Here is an 18,839-nt window from a genome sequence, read left to right as displayed (position 1 = left end):
TGGCCCCCATCCATCTTGGCATGAAAAAGAACCTGTCCTCCAGCTGGAGGGGGTGTACCATACGAATAGCCTGTTAATGCAGCACAGCTGCTACCTCCTGAGACACCACAGCGGCGTCCTGTGGGTCCGTGACTGATGCTGCAGTCACGCCCCGAAAGGGAGGGGGACCATGCTTGAACTGCAGTGAGCAGCTGGTCTGAACAGTAATAAGCACCCTGATATCTGTGTTGCACAGGCACCAATACTCCAGATGGCTCCCTGAGAAGAGGCCCTGGGCCTGTGGCAGCTGCTCACGGCGTAGCTTGGCCTGAGGTTCTTACCTCTGCGTCGGGTGGCTAAACTTCTTATAGCCTCCGTGGAGAGTAGCCTCGGGCCGGTTCTGAATAACACCTCTGACCGCAGGCGCAGCTGGCTGTGACAGTCCCTGAGGCTGCTGGCCCAGTAATAAAACCCAGGCATTATGCAAATAGCAAGCAATGTACAGTAAGAATGTACAGTTGCTATCTCAGCTGCTAAAGACAGCAATGGGGCTGTCAACAAGACCTGCTTGGTACCAGACTGGTAGCAGGTCGGAACCGGGACAGTACGAGGTCAGTTTGGTACCGGTTCGGTGCCTGTAGCACCGGGTTGGTACAGTAGTGTACAGCACTGTAAAAACTCCAAAGTGGGGTTACACAGGCTGGACCCGTTGCTTAAGCAGCAATGCCGCTGTACAGTAATGTAACAGGACAGACGCAGTGTACAGTACTATACAAACTGTAACAGGGCAGGTCAAGACCTGAACCAAGTCCTCTGGCACTGGACCAGGGATGGTATCGCGGTCAGGAACCGTTTTGGTGACTTTGCACCAAGTCAATACAATACGGCAGGGGTCGGCAAGCGGCGGCCCGTGGGCCAATGGCGGCCCATTTGAGGTTTGGTGATGGCCCCTCTGAGTTTCTTTACCAATGTATTACATTTAAAAAAAACATTAATTAATTAGATCCACCGCCTCGGCACTTGCACAGCCAGCTTCTGTGTTGTTGTTGCTGGAGTGATTTTCTCACACACCGCACGCAGTCTGTCAATGGTTGCTAGGCAACAGTTCCAAGGCACGCAGCCAAGGTCACATGGATGTATGTAATCAATGCGTATGCAGTAACCGAGCCAGCAGAATGACAGAGGTGAAGTTGGCCAAATTAAATAAATTGTTTGTTTTAATTTGTAAAGAGAATTTTTTTTTTACCCTTGCAAAATGTACAATTTAATTACCACATGTGATGTTAAATAGAAATGGATTAAACCTGCATTTGTGTGCTATGGCTGCTTTTGGTGGAAATCCACGTACCTTCAAAATACTATTTGCGCACTTATTTTTCGTTGTAGTTTTTTTTTTCTTTGAGAAAGACAGAAGTAATAGGCAGCTAGTAAATGTAAATGAAACCCATTTAAATAGTTATTTATTTTTGCTGTTGCACAGATTAGTGTTAAGCACTGTTTGAATTCTGTGTGGTTTTACATTGTAAATTCTGTGTGGTTTCATATTGTTGACTGAAAAGACGACAGCAGCGGTATAACGGTAATGTCTTTGTTCAAAGACTTTCCTTTTTTTATTTTAATAAATACAGTATAATTATGCTCCATGCTTTGTCCAGTATGTTTCTGTAAGTTTGTTGGTATTGTGTAAATATTACAATCTGACAATTGAGTTAAACATTGTTCAGTTTTGTCAGTGACGGCCCACAAGCCATTTTGTGGGCCGCTGTCGTTACATTGAGGTTGCCAACACCTGCGGTACGATACTGGGATGGAACTGGGCGGTACTGGATCAGTTCAGTACCATCTTAGCGCCAGGTCGGTATGGTACACTCAGTACAGTACGTGAATCGGAGCGGTACTGGAACGGTAATCGTTCAGTTCAGTGACTTGCACTGGGTCGGTACGGTATGTACCAGTGCAGTAACCTCGTTCCCTGTTCAGTACGGGTATCGGGTCAGGAATGGAGCGGGTCGGTGACTTACAGGTCTACTCGGTTCATTTACCGCAAGAAGCAGTACACTGGGATGCCCACCTGTATAGCGTCTGACTCACAGAAAACAGTAATAATACAATTACACTTCACAAAATAATAATATTGGTTTACAAAAACAAAACTTAATTTTTTAACTCCAACCGGAGCCAAGAGGCCTGTAAGGAGAGCACACGTCAGCCGACTCAAGTTGCTTGGTCCCTGGTAAGGGGCAACACGAGCTACCGGCTTCACATGGGGCACAAGGCCGCTGCGGGACGTAATAAACAGGCTGTGTGAAATTATGTGTAATTAGTAAACCAATACAACGTCAATAATTGTCGCATTAATTAGTGCAATACCCAAACAACAAGTAATACACTGTCTATGGCTCTCCCGTCAGGATCAGTCCTCAAAGGAAAAATGATGCCGATATCTGTGAATGCAGGTCTTCTTATGCCCTCGGGGGGCAGGCATGACTGCGTCACAGGCACTAGTGCGCAGCTCTGATATATCTATTCAGGTTTCGGGTCTTTAGGCAAACACCCATTAGGTAATGGTTACATTTCATATTTGAAAGGGAACTCAGTGCAGCATTTGTTCTCTATTTTACCTAGAAAATGTTTTTTCCTGAGTGGTGACTAACAAGACTTGTACAATATTCAATGTAGTGCTGTCCTTGGCAGCCCTTATCCAGAAACCTATTTTTGAGAGAAAATGTCATACCCAGCCATTCTGCACTGCAAGTAAGTGGATCATATTTGTGGCACCACAGCACATGAGACGGACTGTTCATTAAAAATGTTTGCATATTGAACTTGCACAGGGAACTACATATCAGGGGCAGCAGTGTGGAGTAGTGGTTAGGGCTCTGGACTCTTGACCGGAGGGTTGTGGGTTCAATCCCCAGTGGGGGACACTGCTGTTGTACCCTTGAGCAAGGTACTTTACCTAGATTGCTCCAGTAAAAACCCAACTGTATAAATGGGTAATTGCATGTAAAAATAATGTGATATCTGTATAATGTGAAATAATGTATAATGTGATATCTTGTAACAATTGTAAGTCGCCCTGGATAAGGGCGTCTGCTAAGAAATAAATAATAATAATAATAATATTACAAGGCAATGGGTACATTTCACAAAAACCATGACATCTGTGATAACCTTGAAAAAAATGCAGCTAAACAGATTATCTCATACCGTAATGCAACTCCAAACTCAAACTTGACATCGTGTTTCTTTCTGAACACAAATATTCTTGACAATTTTTAAATATGTATTATAAGCAACAACCCTTGTTGGGCAATTGTTCACAGCAATACACGATTCTGTGCTAGATTCTCAAAGCAATTTACTCCAAATTGTCATGACCAATTACATTACCAAGCAGCGGGCCACGTGAATGCAGGTTACCTTTCTCACGTAGGACACGGCATCTTCTTCAGTGTACACCTCAGCACTGACCCCCCCTCTTCTGCGACGGGCCTTCACTACAGGATTGGGGGGCGGAGGTGAAATCTCATCGTCGTGAGAATCGGACTGCGAGTTGGACTTCTGGCGAGCCAAAATTTGTTTGCATTCTTCCTAAAATGAGAAGAAAAGAAAGAATCTTAAGATTAACTTAAATTGGTGTCAAAATTATATTACATAACACCCTCTGTACAGAATGAGCACAGTTTTTATTGTGTCCATTAGCGGTGTAACAATTCTTCAAGGCTGAATCTGTACAGGATATATCGTATCCTAATAGGAGGTTTGTATCATTTGCAAAAAGCACAACAAAGCTCATTGTAGTTCACCAGTGTGTTTTAGAGTTGGTATGAATACATACTCTCCAACTATTTTATTTTAATCTTTGAACAAAACAGTCCATCATTAAATGATCATTTGATCTTATTATCCATCATCGTGATACTGTACATATCATATCACGATTCGTATTGTGATCTGCATATACTTATCATGACATTAGTGTATCAACTGTACATTTTTCATATCGACTGCTGTTTAAGAGGAGCCCTCTGTATTGTTCTGAACAGGAATTAAGTATTAAATACTGGATTTGATTTACACTCCCAATAACAAACACCCTAGGTGTATGTTAAATTGAAGCCACCACAATTCTACTGAATAGGATGGGTTTGAACTGGTCTGAAGCCCATAGACTAGCGCACTTCTATCTCAGTAAGCATATTTTACGCATTATGCTGACCCACTGTATTACTGTGCTGAATATAAAACACCTGCATGGGTTTGAGGAAGGAACCCAGTCTCACTGCTCCACCAGTGCTGGTGCAGAATGGCTAAGAAACACACAGGACAATGTATCAAAAGCAATCTGAATTGATTCATGATAAACAGTTATTTCTGAACAAAGAATATGAGCAATGATGAATAGCAATGAAACTCAAAACACAGATTCCTGCATGAATCAAAACGCCTGTGTAATGTACTGTATTTCAACAACATTAATAATAACAATAATAATAATTACCATGCCATTCAGTAGCCTCCTCCAGGTCTCCTAGCTAACTCTTTTAATCCCACAGCAAGCCACTGTCTCAGTAGCTCTGTTACGCACAGGTGTATGTGGCTGAAATGCTCCTGCCATTACTGAACTAAGAAATCCCTGTTAAAACATCCAGCTCATGAGAAGACATCCTGCATAGCCTACTGGACTTCACAAATAATAATGGCTAATAGGAGAATAATGCTACTCTCCCGAGCCTCTCGGACAGCAACTATCAAACAAAGCAGGCTTCAAATCCTTGATCAGATCTCGTAAGTAAACACCTCACCAGTCGTTTGTTGTCATGACAACGAGCCATCTCAACCGCTGTTAGAATGGACAGGAGATAATACACAGGAGCACAACATCATCCAACCTGGCTATTCACAAGAGAGCAGTCCCTTTCTGAGTGCAAAGGAAATGCGCCACAGTCCCGTCAGCAATGAGCATCAGCCCCTGCATTAATAACAATGACGTGCAAGCAGCTACTGATTATAGATTCTCACAACACTGCTGCATGCTTAAGCAGCCAGCTACGTTACAAGCTTCAGTGAACACTCCTCTCTTGCAGACTTTACTAATCCTCTGATTAAATCACAATGTACCTTCCTTCTACGACATTGTTCAGAGTACTAAGGCACTACTGCACTTGGGGGATGGGAAGGAAGAACCAGTCCTAGAGACTAGATTCAGCTACAATGGTGCTCTTCTTTGAAAATAAAATTAATGTCAGCTTGTTGGCCTAATTGAATTGTTTTGCCAGCAGATCGCAGGCAGAGGGTGAAGTTAATTTCTTTGCAGCGTATTTTCTTTGCAAGCGATATATCAATCTAATTTCTTTTTTCAGCTCAAAACTATTAAATACTTTAGGGCAGCAAACCTTTAAATTTCTACAAAAGTCAATTTCTCACTAACATTTCAGGTTCTAAAATCATGGATACATTGTCAAGTACAGTCTGTGGTTACTGCAATACCCACCTGTACCTGGCAGGGTTTAGCACCCAGGGGAGCTCTTTGGCAGGCTTGCATTCGGTGTACGAGGCAAGCTCACATACTCTAACATCTACGATGACTGCACGTGAGGTAAGCCCTCCTCATCCGGTAAAAAACGTTGGAAGACATACTGTCTCTAAACTATGCAGGACTGATTTTAACGGTGGGACATGGGAGCAAGAATGACGTTTGTGGTAAGCACGAGAGATCACAAAAACACAAAAAAAGCCAGTGACGCTCAGAAAACCAGCACTTCAGGAACATCTTTCATTGCCAAAGGAAGAAAAACAGAGATCAAGAAAGTTACATATGCATGTTGGGACTTGTTCTGCAAATCTGTAGCATACATGTTCCTAGACTCACACATTGCAAAGAATTGTGCATGGAAACTCAGCCTTTAGGTTTGTTGTGTGATGAAAGTAACAATGTCAAAATGAACTACAGTGGACCTGTTCACAAAGTATTGGCTGCTGCCAAATCAGCCACCTGCAACTACAGTGCAATAAGAACCACATGGGTAATGAGAGAATTTAATTGTGAAGCATCTGCTCAATATTTTTCCTTTTTAAAAGCAATTAGAAGGAGCATCGTATCAGAGTCTATCATTCTACCAAATACAGAGGAATTGTTGAATTTCTTACATAGGTATTCACTTGAATTCAGGCCACTAAGATTTTAGTTTACAAAAGCTCCCTTATTTTGAAAAATCAATGTTGACAGGTATGCGTTTATCTTTGTTTTCATCTGACGCTTATTTATTGTGACCGCCATCTTAGCAGCGCAAACTTAAAATGAGTGTTTCTGTTGTATGGTGTGTTTGTGGTGAAAGAAGTCTTTAACATTTTAAAAGGAGTTGACACAGTTAACCTGAACCAATACTTTAAGCATAGTACAAAACCAGGACCAGAGGAAATGGAAATTAAGTGGCGACAAACTTTGTCCTAATGCTTTGGAGACACATCTTCACACACAGAGTGGTGAGGAGATGGAATGGGTTACCTAATCATGTGTGGTCCAGTGGTTAAAGAAAAGGGCTTGTAACCAGGAAGTCCCCGGTTCAAATCCCACCTCAGCCACTGACTCATGACCCTGAGCAAGTCACTTAACCTCCTTGTGCTCCGTCTTTCGGGTGAGACGTAGTTGTATTCTGCAGCTGATGCATAGTTCACACACCCTAGTCTCTGTAAGTCGCCTTGGATAAAGGCGTCTGCTAAATAAACAAATAATAATAATAACAACAATAATAATAATGTTGTTGATGCTTAATCACTTGGATAAGTTATGACCCATCTGAGACCAATCATAGGCCGAATGGCCTCTTCATTTTTGTAAATGTTCTTAGTAAGCCTTTTCCTAGAAACGTTGTATAGAAATGATGTACGCAGCCAGCATCACATGACACAGCTTGCAGTGTCCCCTTCTAAAAGATGGAATTAATTCTGTCCTCAGCTTTCTTGAGCACCATGAGCGGACGTAAATGCACAAGGGCTAACACAAGGAAAAAACTGAGCCATGGGGTGTCATAAAATAATCCAATTTATTCCACGAGAGAGGAGGTTTTTTTTCACAGAACAAGTGTTGATAGAGTGTCAAGGAAACATTAAATTCTGGAAGGGTCTTTCCAGACTTTCCCCACCACTAGCAGCCCTGGGAATTCTCAGTAGACATAACACAGGAGAAGTGTGCAGAGGTTTTTGTTTCCAGGATATTTTTATTTGCTTGAATTTCTATAAATCACATAGCTGTAAATCTTCATCCGGGCTGAGAGAACCAGGGTGTTTATTGTGCTCAGGGCCTGGAGATCGAACTTCCATAACCACCCACAAAGACAGCCACACCTTGAGCGAGGTGGTCTCGTTAAAATACTGATGGGAATCTCTGTTAAACAGCTCGAGAATCATAAAGACAGCTCTTCTGGGACTGAAACAAATAGGAAGACCACCATGACTTTAGCAGTTATCCAATTATGTCAGACTGTTCAGGGTCTACAGTGCATGAGGGCACTGTCAGTATTATGTAATGGGGTCGTTTCCTCCTCCTGCAAAGCAGAACCGTTGTTAACACACGGCATCATCAAACAGCTGAAGGCTTTGAAATACGTATCTTGTGTTTCCACAGAATGAGAAAACCATATGTAGAAGAATTCACATGGTGTGAACTCATTTTATAGTACACAGGGGGTTTATATAATGCTAATATATTAAATATATTTAACCCAGACAGCTAATCCGTTTACCAGTAACCAAAAACACTTGTTACACACAGGACACAATACCTTACTTAAGGTTTGCTCACACAGGTTTCACACAGAGGCAGACAGCCCTTCTACAAACATTTTGGCCCTGCTTTTATATACACCTGCCTTCTTAACTTACAGGCAGGTGTCCCTCATCATTGGCTCAATCCAATCAGCCCACGGCATTCTGGGAAATGTAGTCCTGTACTACATTATCATTTATTTCCTTTCCTCCCCCTACTCTACCACATACCCTCCCCCTTGTGCATAGTACACGCGGCCATTTCAAGGCCCCCTTTAAAACCCAACCATTTTCCCACAAGCCCCACATCGTCCATCTTTAGACTGTCTTGGGTTCGAGAGCGGGTCAGTCCACATTCCGGCACCTTCACTAAGGGAATGGGGTGGCACAGTGGCGACGCGTAACTGTTGATAGTGGGGGAGCACAATTTAAAGTTCCTGGTGGTATGCAGTGTTCAGGGTCAGTAGACAAAGTAGTTTTAATGACCCCAAATCTCTCGGGTATTTGTTAACCACATAGCAAGTTTTCCAAAAAATAACACAGCGACGACTGCACCACAGTAATGAGACGACTAGCGGGTGTTCTTAATCAGAAAGAAAACAGAGCGACTTCCTGGGTTGTGGCGTGCTAACTTTCCATTCATAATAAACATAGCCACGCCACCTTGCGGCTCCCAATACAAAATGCTTTAACAAACATATGACCTAATCCTATTATTGTGACAAATAACCATTAGCTAAAAAATAACACATGTAAATGACAATAACAAATTCAATACAAATGTACATGCTTTAAAAACCTTAACTTGTCAAAAGAATTGTAGGCGTCGGTCCTTTCTGCTTGCAAACCTTGTTACAACGTCCAGTATGTTAACAGCATGTCCTCCTTTTTCAATCTGTAGTATTGCCAGCTTAGAAACACAAGCATCTGTCATTGTCGTCCTCAGGTAAGTTTTCAGTTGCCGCAAAGAAGAAAAGCTTCTCTCAGCTGATGCTGTAGTCACTGGGATAGTTAAGTAAAGCACGTAGAGTTTGGACAGATTTGGAAGGGTGTCACGCAGTGCCATTTCACGAAAGAATCGCAGTCTTTTTTCCAGCTGGGTGCGCTCCTCTTCCTCATTACTCTTGTCAGCAATGCCATCTTTGAACATCCGGGAAAACAAATTGATTTCAGAGTTCAGATCTTCTTGATCAATACTGTAAGTGGTGGAAACAGCGCCAACACTTTCATCTGATGGGCTCTCAGAAGAGAGAACGTCTGCAAGGGACTTGAAAATGAACAGGTCATTCTCGGAAAAGCGGTCTTCTACCTCCTCAATAAGGGTATCCAGAGTGCTGTACAGTATTTCAGTCCTGTAGTAGTCCTCGGGCTTTTCAAAAGAGGACTTTACCCCTCCTCCCAGTTTTGTGGGAATAACCGGTTTGTGTGGCACACAAGGGCCAGAATAACCGTTTTTCTGGCACAGTTCATTGACGTGATTAAAGGTTTGGGATGCAAAATCATCACTTCTCATTTCCTTTAGTACAGACACTGTGGATTTAGCCATCGCCATTGCTGTTTGATATGTAAAGACTTTTGATTGAAGAAATTTGGACAGGTGGTTTGTTTGCATTAGCACTCTCCGCATAAAAAACATTTCTGAGAAGTGCATAAGCTTCAGTTCCAGCTTTTGAACCCCCATGTGCAATTTCGTTCAGAGCTTGAACCATTTCATCAAAATTTTCCAATACAGCTCTGATAGCCTCGACTCGACAGTTCCAACGAGTGTTGCTGAGTGATTTAAGAGTAGCTGGCCCCGCAGAATACGTTTTTTGTGACGTAATTTTTTCAAACACAGCATGTCTCTTTGAGCTTACTTCAATGAAATTTCGTAGAGCCTGGAGAATTCCGAAAGCATTTCGGACAACTGGAATGCAGGAAACCATGTCCACTACGCACAGATTTAATATATGAGCATAACAGTGAACATAGTAAGCTAGAGGATTTTCGCTAAGTATCCGTGTGGCCACACCTTTGTAGGGTCCTCTCATGTTGGCGGCTCCATCATAACATTGACCTCTTAGAGCTGAAATATCAAGTCCCAAGGCTGATAATGTACTCTTGATCAGTGTGGCAAGTGAAGCCCCGTCCGTCTGCAGCGTCCTGTAGAAGCCAATAAACTGCTCCTGTATTTCAAATGACTGGTTTACGTAGCGCACTATGAGAGCAACTTGCTCGTGTCTTGACAGATCCATTGTTTCGTCTGCAATGATGGAAAACACTTCAGCTTTTTTTACTTAATTTACGATTGAATCTGTTTACTTGTGAAGCCATGATTTCGATTATGTCATTCTGACACGAGCTGTGAAGATAGGTGTAGTATTTCTCTCGGTTAACCATAAATCGTTGAATCAGTTCGTTGTCTGTACTACGCAGTTTCATCAATTCCCGCAAATTGCCTTGATTTGTGGAATCCATTCCCTCTTCGTGTCCCCTCAAAGGTATACCCTGGCGAGCGCAAAATAAAGTACTCTCTATTACAGTTTCTAAATATGCTCTGTTGTCCGCCACTCTTTTTCTTTTGACTGTCAAGCTGGGATGCAACACTCCCTGTTTTACAGGACTGCAGCCTACCCTTCCATTTAGCAACGGCCTCTAGATGAGCTTCACACTTTGAATGTTCCCGAAATCTTTCATTTGCTTTCTTCCATGTTTTAAAACCAGTAACTCGAAATGCCAGGTCACTGTTTGGCCCATTGCCAAATGCTCGACAGCAAAAGCAGAAAGCTCTGTCATCACGTACACTGTATTCAAGCCATTTATACTCATTGTACCACACTTGCCTGAATTTTCTGGTTTTGATCCCACAGGCACTGGCTGGAAAATCAATTACTGGCTGATACGGACCTTCTTCGATATATTCCAAAGCTGCATCCGGTCCAAGGCAAGGGTCTCTTTTATCGACAGACTCGACAGTTGCACCCGCACTAACCAGAGCGTTTGAAATTCTATCGTCACTCTCGTTGCTGCTAACATTCTGAACTACAGAAGAGTCAGGTTCAGTTTCTGTTGATGTCTCTGGCGTTGGTGGTTTAGATTTTTTGTTGTAAAAAAACTCCAAACTTAGCTGTCTTTTTGCCATTTTAACATATTTTCGAATGCCGCGCTGACTGAAAAAGTGTCTCTCACGAGAACAAGTATAACGGTGAACGGTCAGACACTCGTTCTCGCGAGAACAAATATAACGGTGTGGTTATGTTAATAAGGTTTGAAAGTCTGAAATAAACTACTGCGCACTCACACATTCTCTACCCACTTACGAAAAACATTAAAACAAAACAAAAAAATATTATATATATATATATATATATATATATATATATTAATAATAAAACCTGGCAGAAGTCTGGAAATCTGGGGGGGCACGTGACCAGGCGTGCCCCCCCCTACGCGTCGCCACTGGGGTGGCAGGGGTGACTGAAGCACAGGCAGGTGACCCAGTGGCTGTAGCTGCAGGCAGAGGTGCGACAGCTGGAGCTAGCGCAGTGCCGTCCGATTCACCAGGGGGAGAGAAGCAGGCAACAGGGGGAACAATTGTGACGTCCGGCGACAGGACGGCGACACCTGGTTCACCAGGGTGAGCGAAGTAGGAGACAGTGGGGAACACTTGTGATGTCTGGCGACAGCGCAGCAACATTTGGGGCATTAGGGGGAGCGAAGTAGGAGACAGGTGGAGTAACTGTGTCTGCAGGTTCAGCGACCTGGAAATTAAGCCCTTTTAGCCCTCAAAGCTGAAAGAATGTGATAGGTATGTTTTTTTTTTGTTTATTTGTTTTTTTTACTTCATACATTTCTATACATTGCTGCATATTAGAGTATACAACATACAAGACATAGGGCTGCATTTACTCCGTATTGTTATTCGTTAAAAATCCTGAACGGAATAAACACCAGTTAAAATTCTAAGAGATAGAAATTTCGAGCCCCTCAATTTTGTTCATTTCTTGTTTGGTAATTTTATCAGTGCATTTTTCCTTTCTGAAAAAATGGTGTTAACAATGTGTTACTTGTATGCACTGTGCTTTGTGCACAGTAATTAAAGTAATTCCTTATACAACTCTCAGACATCCAGTTTTGAAAGAACATTTATAGTAAACTTACATTTGTAATTTAAAACATGATATCTGGATATCTTGTACTGCACTTGGTTAAATACATTTATGTTTGCAAACCATGTTTTCAGTTAGTGTTGTTACTGTACTGTATGCGTCTCCTTCCCCTCCCCCCCCCCCTCTCCCCCCTCCCCCCCCCCACCCTGCCACAAACTTAAATTAGTACCAGATATCATGCTTTAAAATGCTATACATGTTTCTTTCAAAACTGCACCTTTGAAGTGCAAAATACATAAGATTTATGAAATGATTTTGTTATCTACAATTACTTTAATTATTGCATGCCCAGGTCCACATTCAACCACAGCAACAACACATTATATTATTACAGGAAACAAAAGTCAACTTTCGCCCAGTTTTGGCAAGAAAAAAATGTAACCAGTCATAGGTTCTAATTGAACTGCACAGCTGCTTTAGGGTGTGTGTGTCGAGTGAATGATTACCAAAAGCAGTATCTCAATCCTGGCCATCATCAAGAAATCGCAACCCCACTGTTCTCAAATGCACCTCCTTAATTGACAATTTAATTACACTCCACCCTTCCCTGTCATCGGCATGTTTCTCAACACAAAATCTGTTAGGCATGATACCTAGGTTTAAAACTAAATCATCTGTCCCTCAAATGCACTCCAAGTAGACAAAAAATTAATAACCACAAACTGACAGACTCTGGTATATCGCCATGCTGTAAGAGAATGGATGCACAGAGTGCTCTCAATTTATAAAATCATTAAAATGCATTTAATAGTGCATGCGTCAGTCTACATGTTTGTATGCAAGTGGGTGTAAACTGATGTGATACATTGTTAAACACAGTTTTCTGTTCAGTGCATATTAAAAGAAAGACAGCAAACAAAATAAGTCTGCATTTTAACCCACCATGCAAATCGATTCACTATATGGGTGTCAAATGTGTAGTTCTGAAAGAAACACGTTAGCAAACTTATTTTCATTTTAAAACATATAGCTTTGCTTTCACATAGTCTTGCACTTCCTGGGTCACCTGGAAGGGGAACTTGTCCCCATTCCTTCAGAGCCATCTTTCTTATCAGTAACCAGTCAGCTTCTTCCCCTATTGACTGATAAGCTTTCAACCAGTAACATGACCTAGGAAGTAAAGCAGTAACAGATTTCCATATAACTTTATTTTATCTTGTGTGGTACCAGATAAAAGTTTTAAAATAGGCCTACGTGCTTGCATTCACATACATTTGAGACCTATATAGTGTTTGAAAGTGCACAACAGGTTAGATTAATGAAAGGATTTGGTTAGCTACAACCACTTTACCAAACTTGATTTGTGAATAAAGGAGATTAAATGATTACATAGGAAATGTGTACATGGAGAACTGGTTCACAGTGAAACCACAATTCTATTCTCATGTTTAATACTCATTTCTACCACTTAGTTACAAAACAATATGATTCGGTGGAGGGCAAACCATAATGTGGATCACACTGCGATCAATATGAATTGCTTCAAAAAGAGTCTGGTTTAACTTCAATTCCATTATTTAAAAATCAGAGAGAGCTGTAATTTCTGTGGTTACAGAGCGGACTTCAAAGCCCATTTAACACCTGAACTTTGGGGCTGGGTCCTGTCGTGTTTGCTCTTCCCAGACAAAATAAATAATAATACAAGGAAATTGGAAACAACTATGCAATAATTAATTTCATAAATCATCAGATATGCTGTGGGTTCCTGTGGTCTCCGCTTCAGCTGGGAGTCAATTTCTGCAATTAATCACAAAGCAGTCGTCCTGCAAGATGTTTTCATTGCACATCACAGATCAAGAGGTCTGACTCCTTAGTGGTGTATGTTATAGGAGTGGAGGCTCCCAGTGTGTCACCATGTTCATCTAACTGTGGTCAAACCATGGCCCTGGATAGAGCCCAGCTAAGAGCAACCAGCCTAATCCCAGGGATGAAATAAATGAGTTATAAAAGATCAAACAACGGCATCTATTTAGCCTAGAACAGGAAGAAGTAGGAGGGATTTCACTGAAGTCTAAAATAGTTGACAAAGTGAACCCTAACACAGTTGTAAACAACTGGACTGAGGACAGAAGGAAGGAGACACTTTTTCACACAGAGAGCGAAGAGGGCATGGAACGGGTTACCTAGTCATGTTGTTTATGCTAATCACAACCAGGTGAGCTTAGAACTCTACTGGCTGGACGAGACCAGGCAGAGAACAGTCAAGCTGGACTCTCGCAACCGGGATTCAAATGCTAGCTGCAGCCACTGCATAGATTTGGCTAGAGATCATAAGAAAATGTGTGAACGTGAGGAGGCCCATCTATAACCATCCGGGACTTGGTAGCGGATGGTCCCCCTAATTCTTCTTTGTTCTAAATCGATTCAGTTTATTCCTTTAAACCGTGGGATTAGTATGGTTGCACTTCATTGGATTCTCCAGGGCCACAATGTCTTTTGGTGACCAGAATATGACACAGTACTCTAAACAGCAGGAAAAGCATAACAAATATAGTTTAATATTCTGATTATTCAATGTTATTAGCCATTATCCTTTCCTAATGGATTTAGTATGAGATGGGAAAGCACTCTGAAATCAATTTGTGCACTGACATAAAACATGTGTTACATAAGCATGCTTCTGTGTTTTTTTACATTTAATACAATAAGTAAATTTGGACAAAAAATACTATTTGAGCTTAAAGACAACTATGCAGAATTGTGTGCAGGCCAGGAAGGTTGTTGGGTTTTGTCAAAAATGCTATATTTTGTGCAGCCTTTGCTGAAGGTGTTACAGAAGACCATGCAGAGTTTAGAAGAAACACATCACGGGGAACATTCTCAACATTTATTCAGGAGCGTTCAACAGTATAAATCATTCTTCTAAGGTTCGCCGTGTATCTAGATCACACTTTTGCAGGAGGGAGCGTGACCTTGATATACTGTGATGTTTAGAAGAAAATTGTTTGTATTGAAAATTCCCTAGTTGATTTACCTATGCTGTGTGAATCAATTATGTTGAAAAATGTATTGGCTGCAGTACGGACAACATGGGATGAGGTAAAGTAAAATGCTTCTTGTAAACATTCAGGGGGTTCTGGAACACTGAACTATATGCAAACTAGATCAAACTGACTATAAGGAGTAAAATATAAAGGAATAAAACATTCCAACATCTACACAGAAGGTATAGCATACACACTGGTGTATATGTCCTTCTCACAATGCTATTAGTCTTTAGTCAAACAACTTATGCATTGTTAAGCAAAATATTAAATATCCAAAGATTATCTCAGTTAAGATAAATTCATAAGCACTAATCCCACTAATTACATTTTTCTGTAAGTCAGTACACCTGTAATGGATGTGATCTTTCAGTTTAAAGAAATTGTGCCTAATCAGCTACAGAGGTATTAGTATAGTGTAGATACTGTATCTTTCTGCGTCCATAATATGCAATGAATACATCTTTGGTAATTATTAATATTAAATTAATAAGTGATGCAAGATGGATTTGGTAAATAATGAAAAGCTAGGTTAACAGCAGACAGCTGACATACCCAGCTTACTTACTACAGCACCATATATTAGTAGTGATTAAATAAAGTGGGGTTTTCAAAGACTGGGTATGTGGAATCCGAAAGGTTTGCAAAAAAGTGCATTAAAGCTGGAATCATTTTAGGTTTTTATTTACAATTTCTAAGTAATCGCATTAAGTTACCAAACTCTGACATATTATTTAGTGGCTTGTAGTCTTAAGTTTTTGTAGCTAACAAAATAATTCAATACATCTTACCTATGTTGCACCTCCTTAACTCACCAGGTCTCCTGTTTTGTTTTACTTTTTAAAACAGATATGTGGTAGTACACAAGGTTAATGGGAGTTCTCCGTTTTATTGCCTTGCCTTCTAGGAAGTCTGTTACTGCTGTATTTCCTGAGTCATTTCACCCCAGCAGTGTCTTCTGGGTCATGCTACTGGCTGAAAGCATGTCAGTCAATAGGGAAAGCAGCTGACTGGTTATTGACCTAGTGTAGTACCTACATAATTAATGGATGTGCTCTGTGGATAACATGTACCGTTACTTTAATAATGCTATCCTCTTCCACTGCAGGATTAATATAAATGAAGATACATCAGTATTTAGATTCAGTGCTGTTTCAATTTAACACACCCTTGGGCAGGAGGTTGGAATCTGGGAATGACAGCACCACTGTTAAGCACTGGGGCATGCAACACACTTTCTCAAGTAGGATGAAAAAAAACACTTTATATGTTTGTATTACAAACATTTCCACATAACCTATAACAATGTATAACCTACTAATAAGTACATTGTATTAAATGTATGCAAAACTGAAGAACAGTACACTCACTGAGAATGAATAGACCATAAAGAATAAATATACATTTGACCCGTATTCTGACAATAGTTTGAAATCTTGCAACGCCATTTTCTGACTCATTCCTGCCAACATTGCTTTCCGTAGTGAGGCAAGGATTTACAATACTTACAATACTGACCTCTGGAGGAGGACAGCAAGGATAACAGGCTATGCAACAAACGTGCCGGATCAGCACTTCACCTGCACACAGCTAGCCATCACATGAGCAGCCTGTGCTAGTTCCCCTTTGCTGAGTGCAGCACTAGCAAAGAATTCAAACAATGTCTGCAGGAACTCAAGCAACTTTAACATTTTGCAATCTAAACAAATATGTCAATAACATACATCCCCTGCCACAGCTGCAAAAATGAAGGTTCTCAGTATGATTTAATACATTGATCACCATGACATATGAATAGTATTAAAGAATAGGACAGAATAAAAATTGGCACTGAAATGCTGAATCACAATTGGATAAGCAGTTGATATATGCAATATATATTGTGAGAGATGGATGGATGAACAAGCATACACCCCACTATATCCCCAGAATCTTATAGTCCCAGAAACTTATGCTAAGTGTGGAGTAGTGGTTAGGGCTCTGGACTCTTGACCGGAGGGTCGTGGGTTCAATCCCAGATGGGGGACACTGCTGCTGTACCCCTGAGCAAGGTACTTTACCTAGATTGCTCCAGTAAAAACCTAACTGTATAAATGGGTAATTGTATGTAAAAATAATGTGATATCTTGTAACAATTGTAAGTCGCCCTGGATAAGGGCGTCTGCTAAGAAATAAATAATAATAATAATAATAATAATAATAATAATAATAATAATAATAATAAGTAATGTCAATTCATATTAAGCGGTTATCCAGATATGCGAAAACGTGTGGACGTGTAAAATACGTATGACCGCCTCCACTCTATCCCCTTCGCAGGGTTTTCATCTCGAACCGGGATAATATGAATATCCAAATAAAAACTGTAGCTGCAGGCAATGCACAACATATTAGCAGCTGCCCTTATAGAACATAAACAGAACTTTAATGACACCTACCCACCTAACAACATAATCTGCACAAAAAACATGGCACACATGGACAGGGCATGTGCTTGTGTTTCAGTTCAGAGCTGTTCTAAAGAAACCATTCCTTTTTCTTTTGTGAATTCATGGTCATGAGGCATTCAGCAGACATGCACATTTTAACCACACATGTTCCCAAACTTTCAATGACCCCAAAGAAAGACAGGATTTCATTTTTCTTTACAAAATCCGTGCTGTCACTTCTTGCCTGCCCTATGCAGTACTGTCAAGACAGAAGTTTATCAAGCATTCTGAAAAGGGTACACAAGAAAACCAAGCAATTAACAGGGCCCATACTGTGTCCAAAACCAACATACTACAAGATAAAAACTACATGTTAACCATGACATACAATATATCCTGGCAGAAACTAAAAGGATAAAAAGCAAGGATTGAAATGTATTACAATTGTTTGAGTGATAAGTTTGAACCTGCTGGCCACATCAGGAAATGTATAAATCAGGCAGCTTTTTCAATTCAATAAAAGTTTAGACCAGTCAGGAAGAATTCTGTCAACACAATCCTCTATAGGCACGGGTTCACATAACTTTTAACATTAGGTTCTCACGTTAGTACCAGCAGAAATGGTTTGGTACCATCCGAGTCGCTGTCTAGCTCCACCTCCTCTTCCGACAGCTCAAACAATTGGGATGGCAGTGTCAGAGACCACAACAATAGCTTCTGAATGTTTAAGTAGGAGTTGCTGGTTATGACAATTTAACAAATCATCACGCATTCTCTATTTATTTCAATATCCTACCACATATATAAGGATATAACTTTGGGCAAAAAATATATTTTAAGTAAAATGGTTAAGTAAATGTATTTTTTTAAACTCACATTTAAATATAACAGCTTTCAAACATCGACATATCCTCTTACCCCCACTCAGTTTGGGAAGCGAAGCGTTAGCGAGCTTCGTAAATGCCACGCCTCAGAACTGCAACTCTCTTCTCTGAATGGACGGCTTAATAGAGATCCCTGCTATCATTGGTTGTTTCAAGTGCCCATTAAAAGAAAATAATTGATTTTGTGAACTGGAGTGGTTCCACCTATCACTACATTTTTTAATACAAATTTGAAGCAGCCATAGACAGCGCTATCAGGGAGGGACTGCAGTTAAATTGGAACCCTCCCAGCGATCACTGACAGAGCCCAGAGACCCAGAGTCTCTGGGAAAGTCTCCACTAGGCAGGTCTGGCTCACCTTGCAAGCGTGAGCACCCTCGCTGCCTTTATTATGGAAAATACATTCCAGTTAAACGTACTGACGGTACACCTTTGCGTCTTGAAGAACAATATGGAAGTCCACATTTTTCTTTATTGGTTCGCATGCGTACCAGTTATGTGAACCTCTGTCTATAGGAAAAAATGACAGAAATCATGTGAGGGCACCACAGAAGTACCTTTTGAAGAACACAGTGCTAACAAAATAATTCCAGAAAATCTCACCTAATATATACTGCCATCATTTTGTAGGTCTCAGATTTTCCT

General features: G+C 40.9%; 1 protein-coding gene across 4 annotated transcripts in view; it reads right to left on the bottom strand.

The window, feature by feature from the left end:
- LOC117418461 (cAMP-dependent protein kinase type I-beta regulatory subunit) overlaps positions 1–18,839 on the bottom strand; it is a 120,168-nt gene that overhangs the window by 85,749 nt on the left and 15,580 nt on the right. For 2 of the 4 annotated variants that reach the window (XM_034031545.3, XM_034031546.3), the window contains exon 3: positions 3,403–3,573. In XM_034031545.3, coding sequence (XP_033887436.1) covers positions 3,403–3,573 — 171 coding nt within the window. Of the gene's footprint in view, positions 1–3,402; positions 3,574–4,483; positions 4,721–4,787; positions 4,942–18,839 lie in introns of those variants that run through there. The other 2 variants (XM_034031547.3, XM_034031548.3) reach the window with 2 other exon arrangements.

The sequence above is a fragment of the Acipenser ruthenus genome, chromosome 13 (genome assembly GCF_902713425.1).
Source record: "Acipenser ruthenus chromosome 13, fAciRut3.2 maternal haplotype, whole genome shotgun sequence".
NCBI lineage: Eukaryota > Metazoa > Chordata > Actinopteri > Acipenseriformes > Acipenseridae > Acipenser > Acipenser ruthenus.
This window is presented reverse-complemented; position numbering and strand designations above follow the sequence as displayed.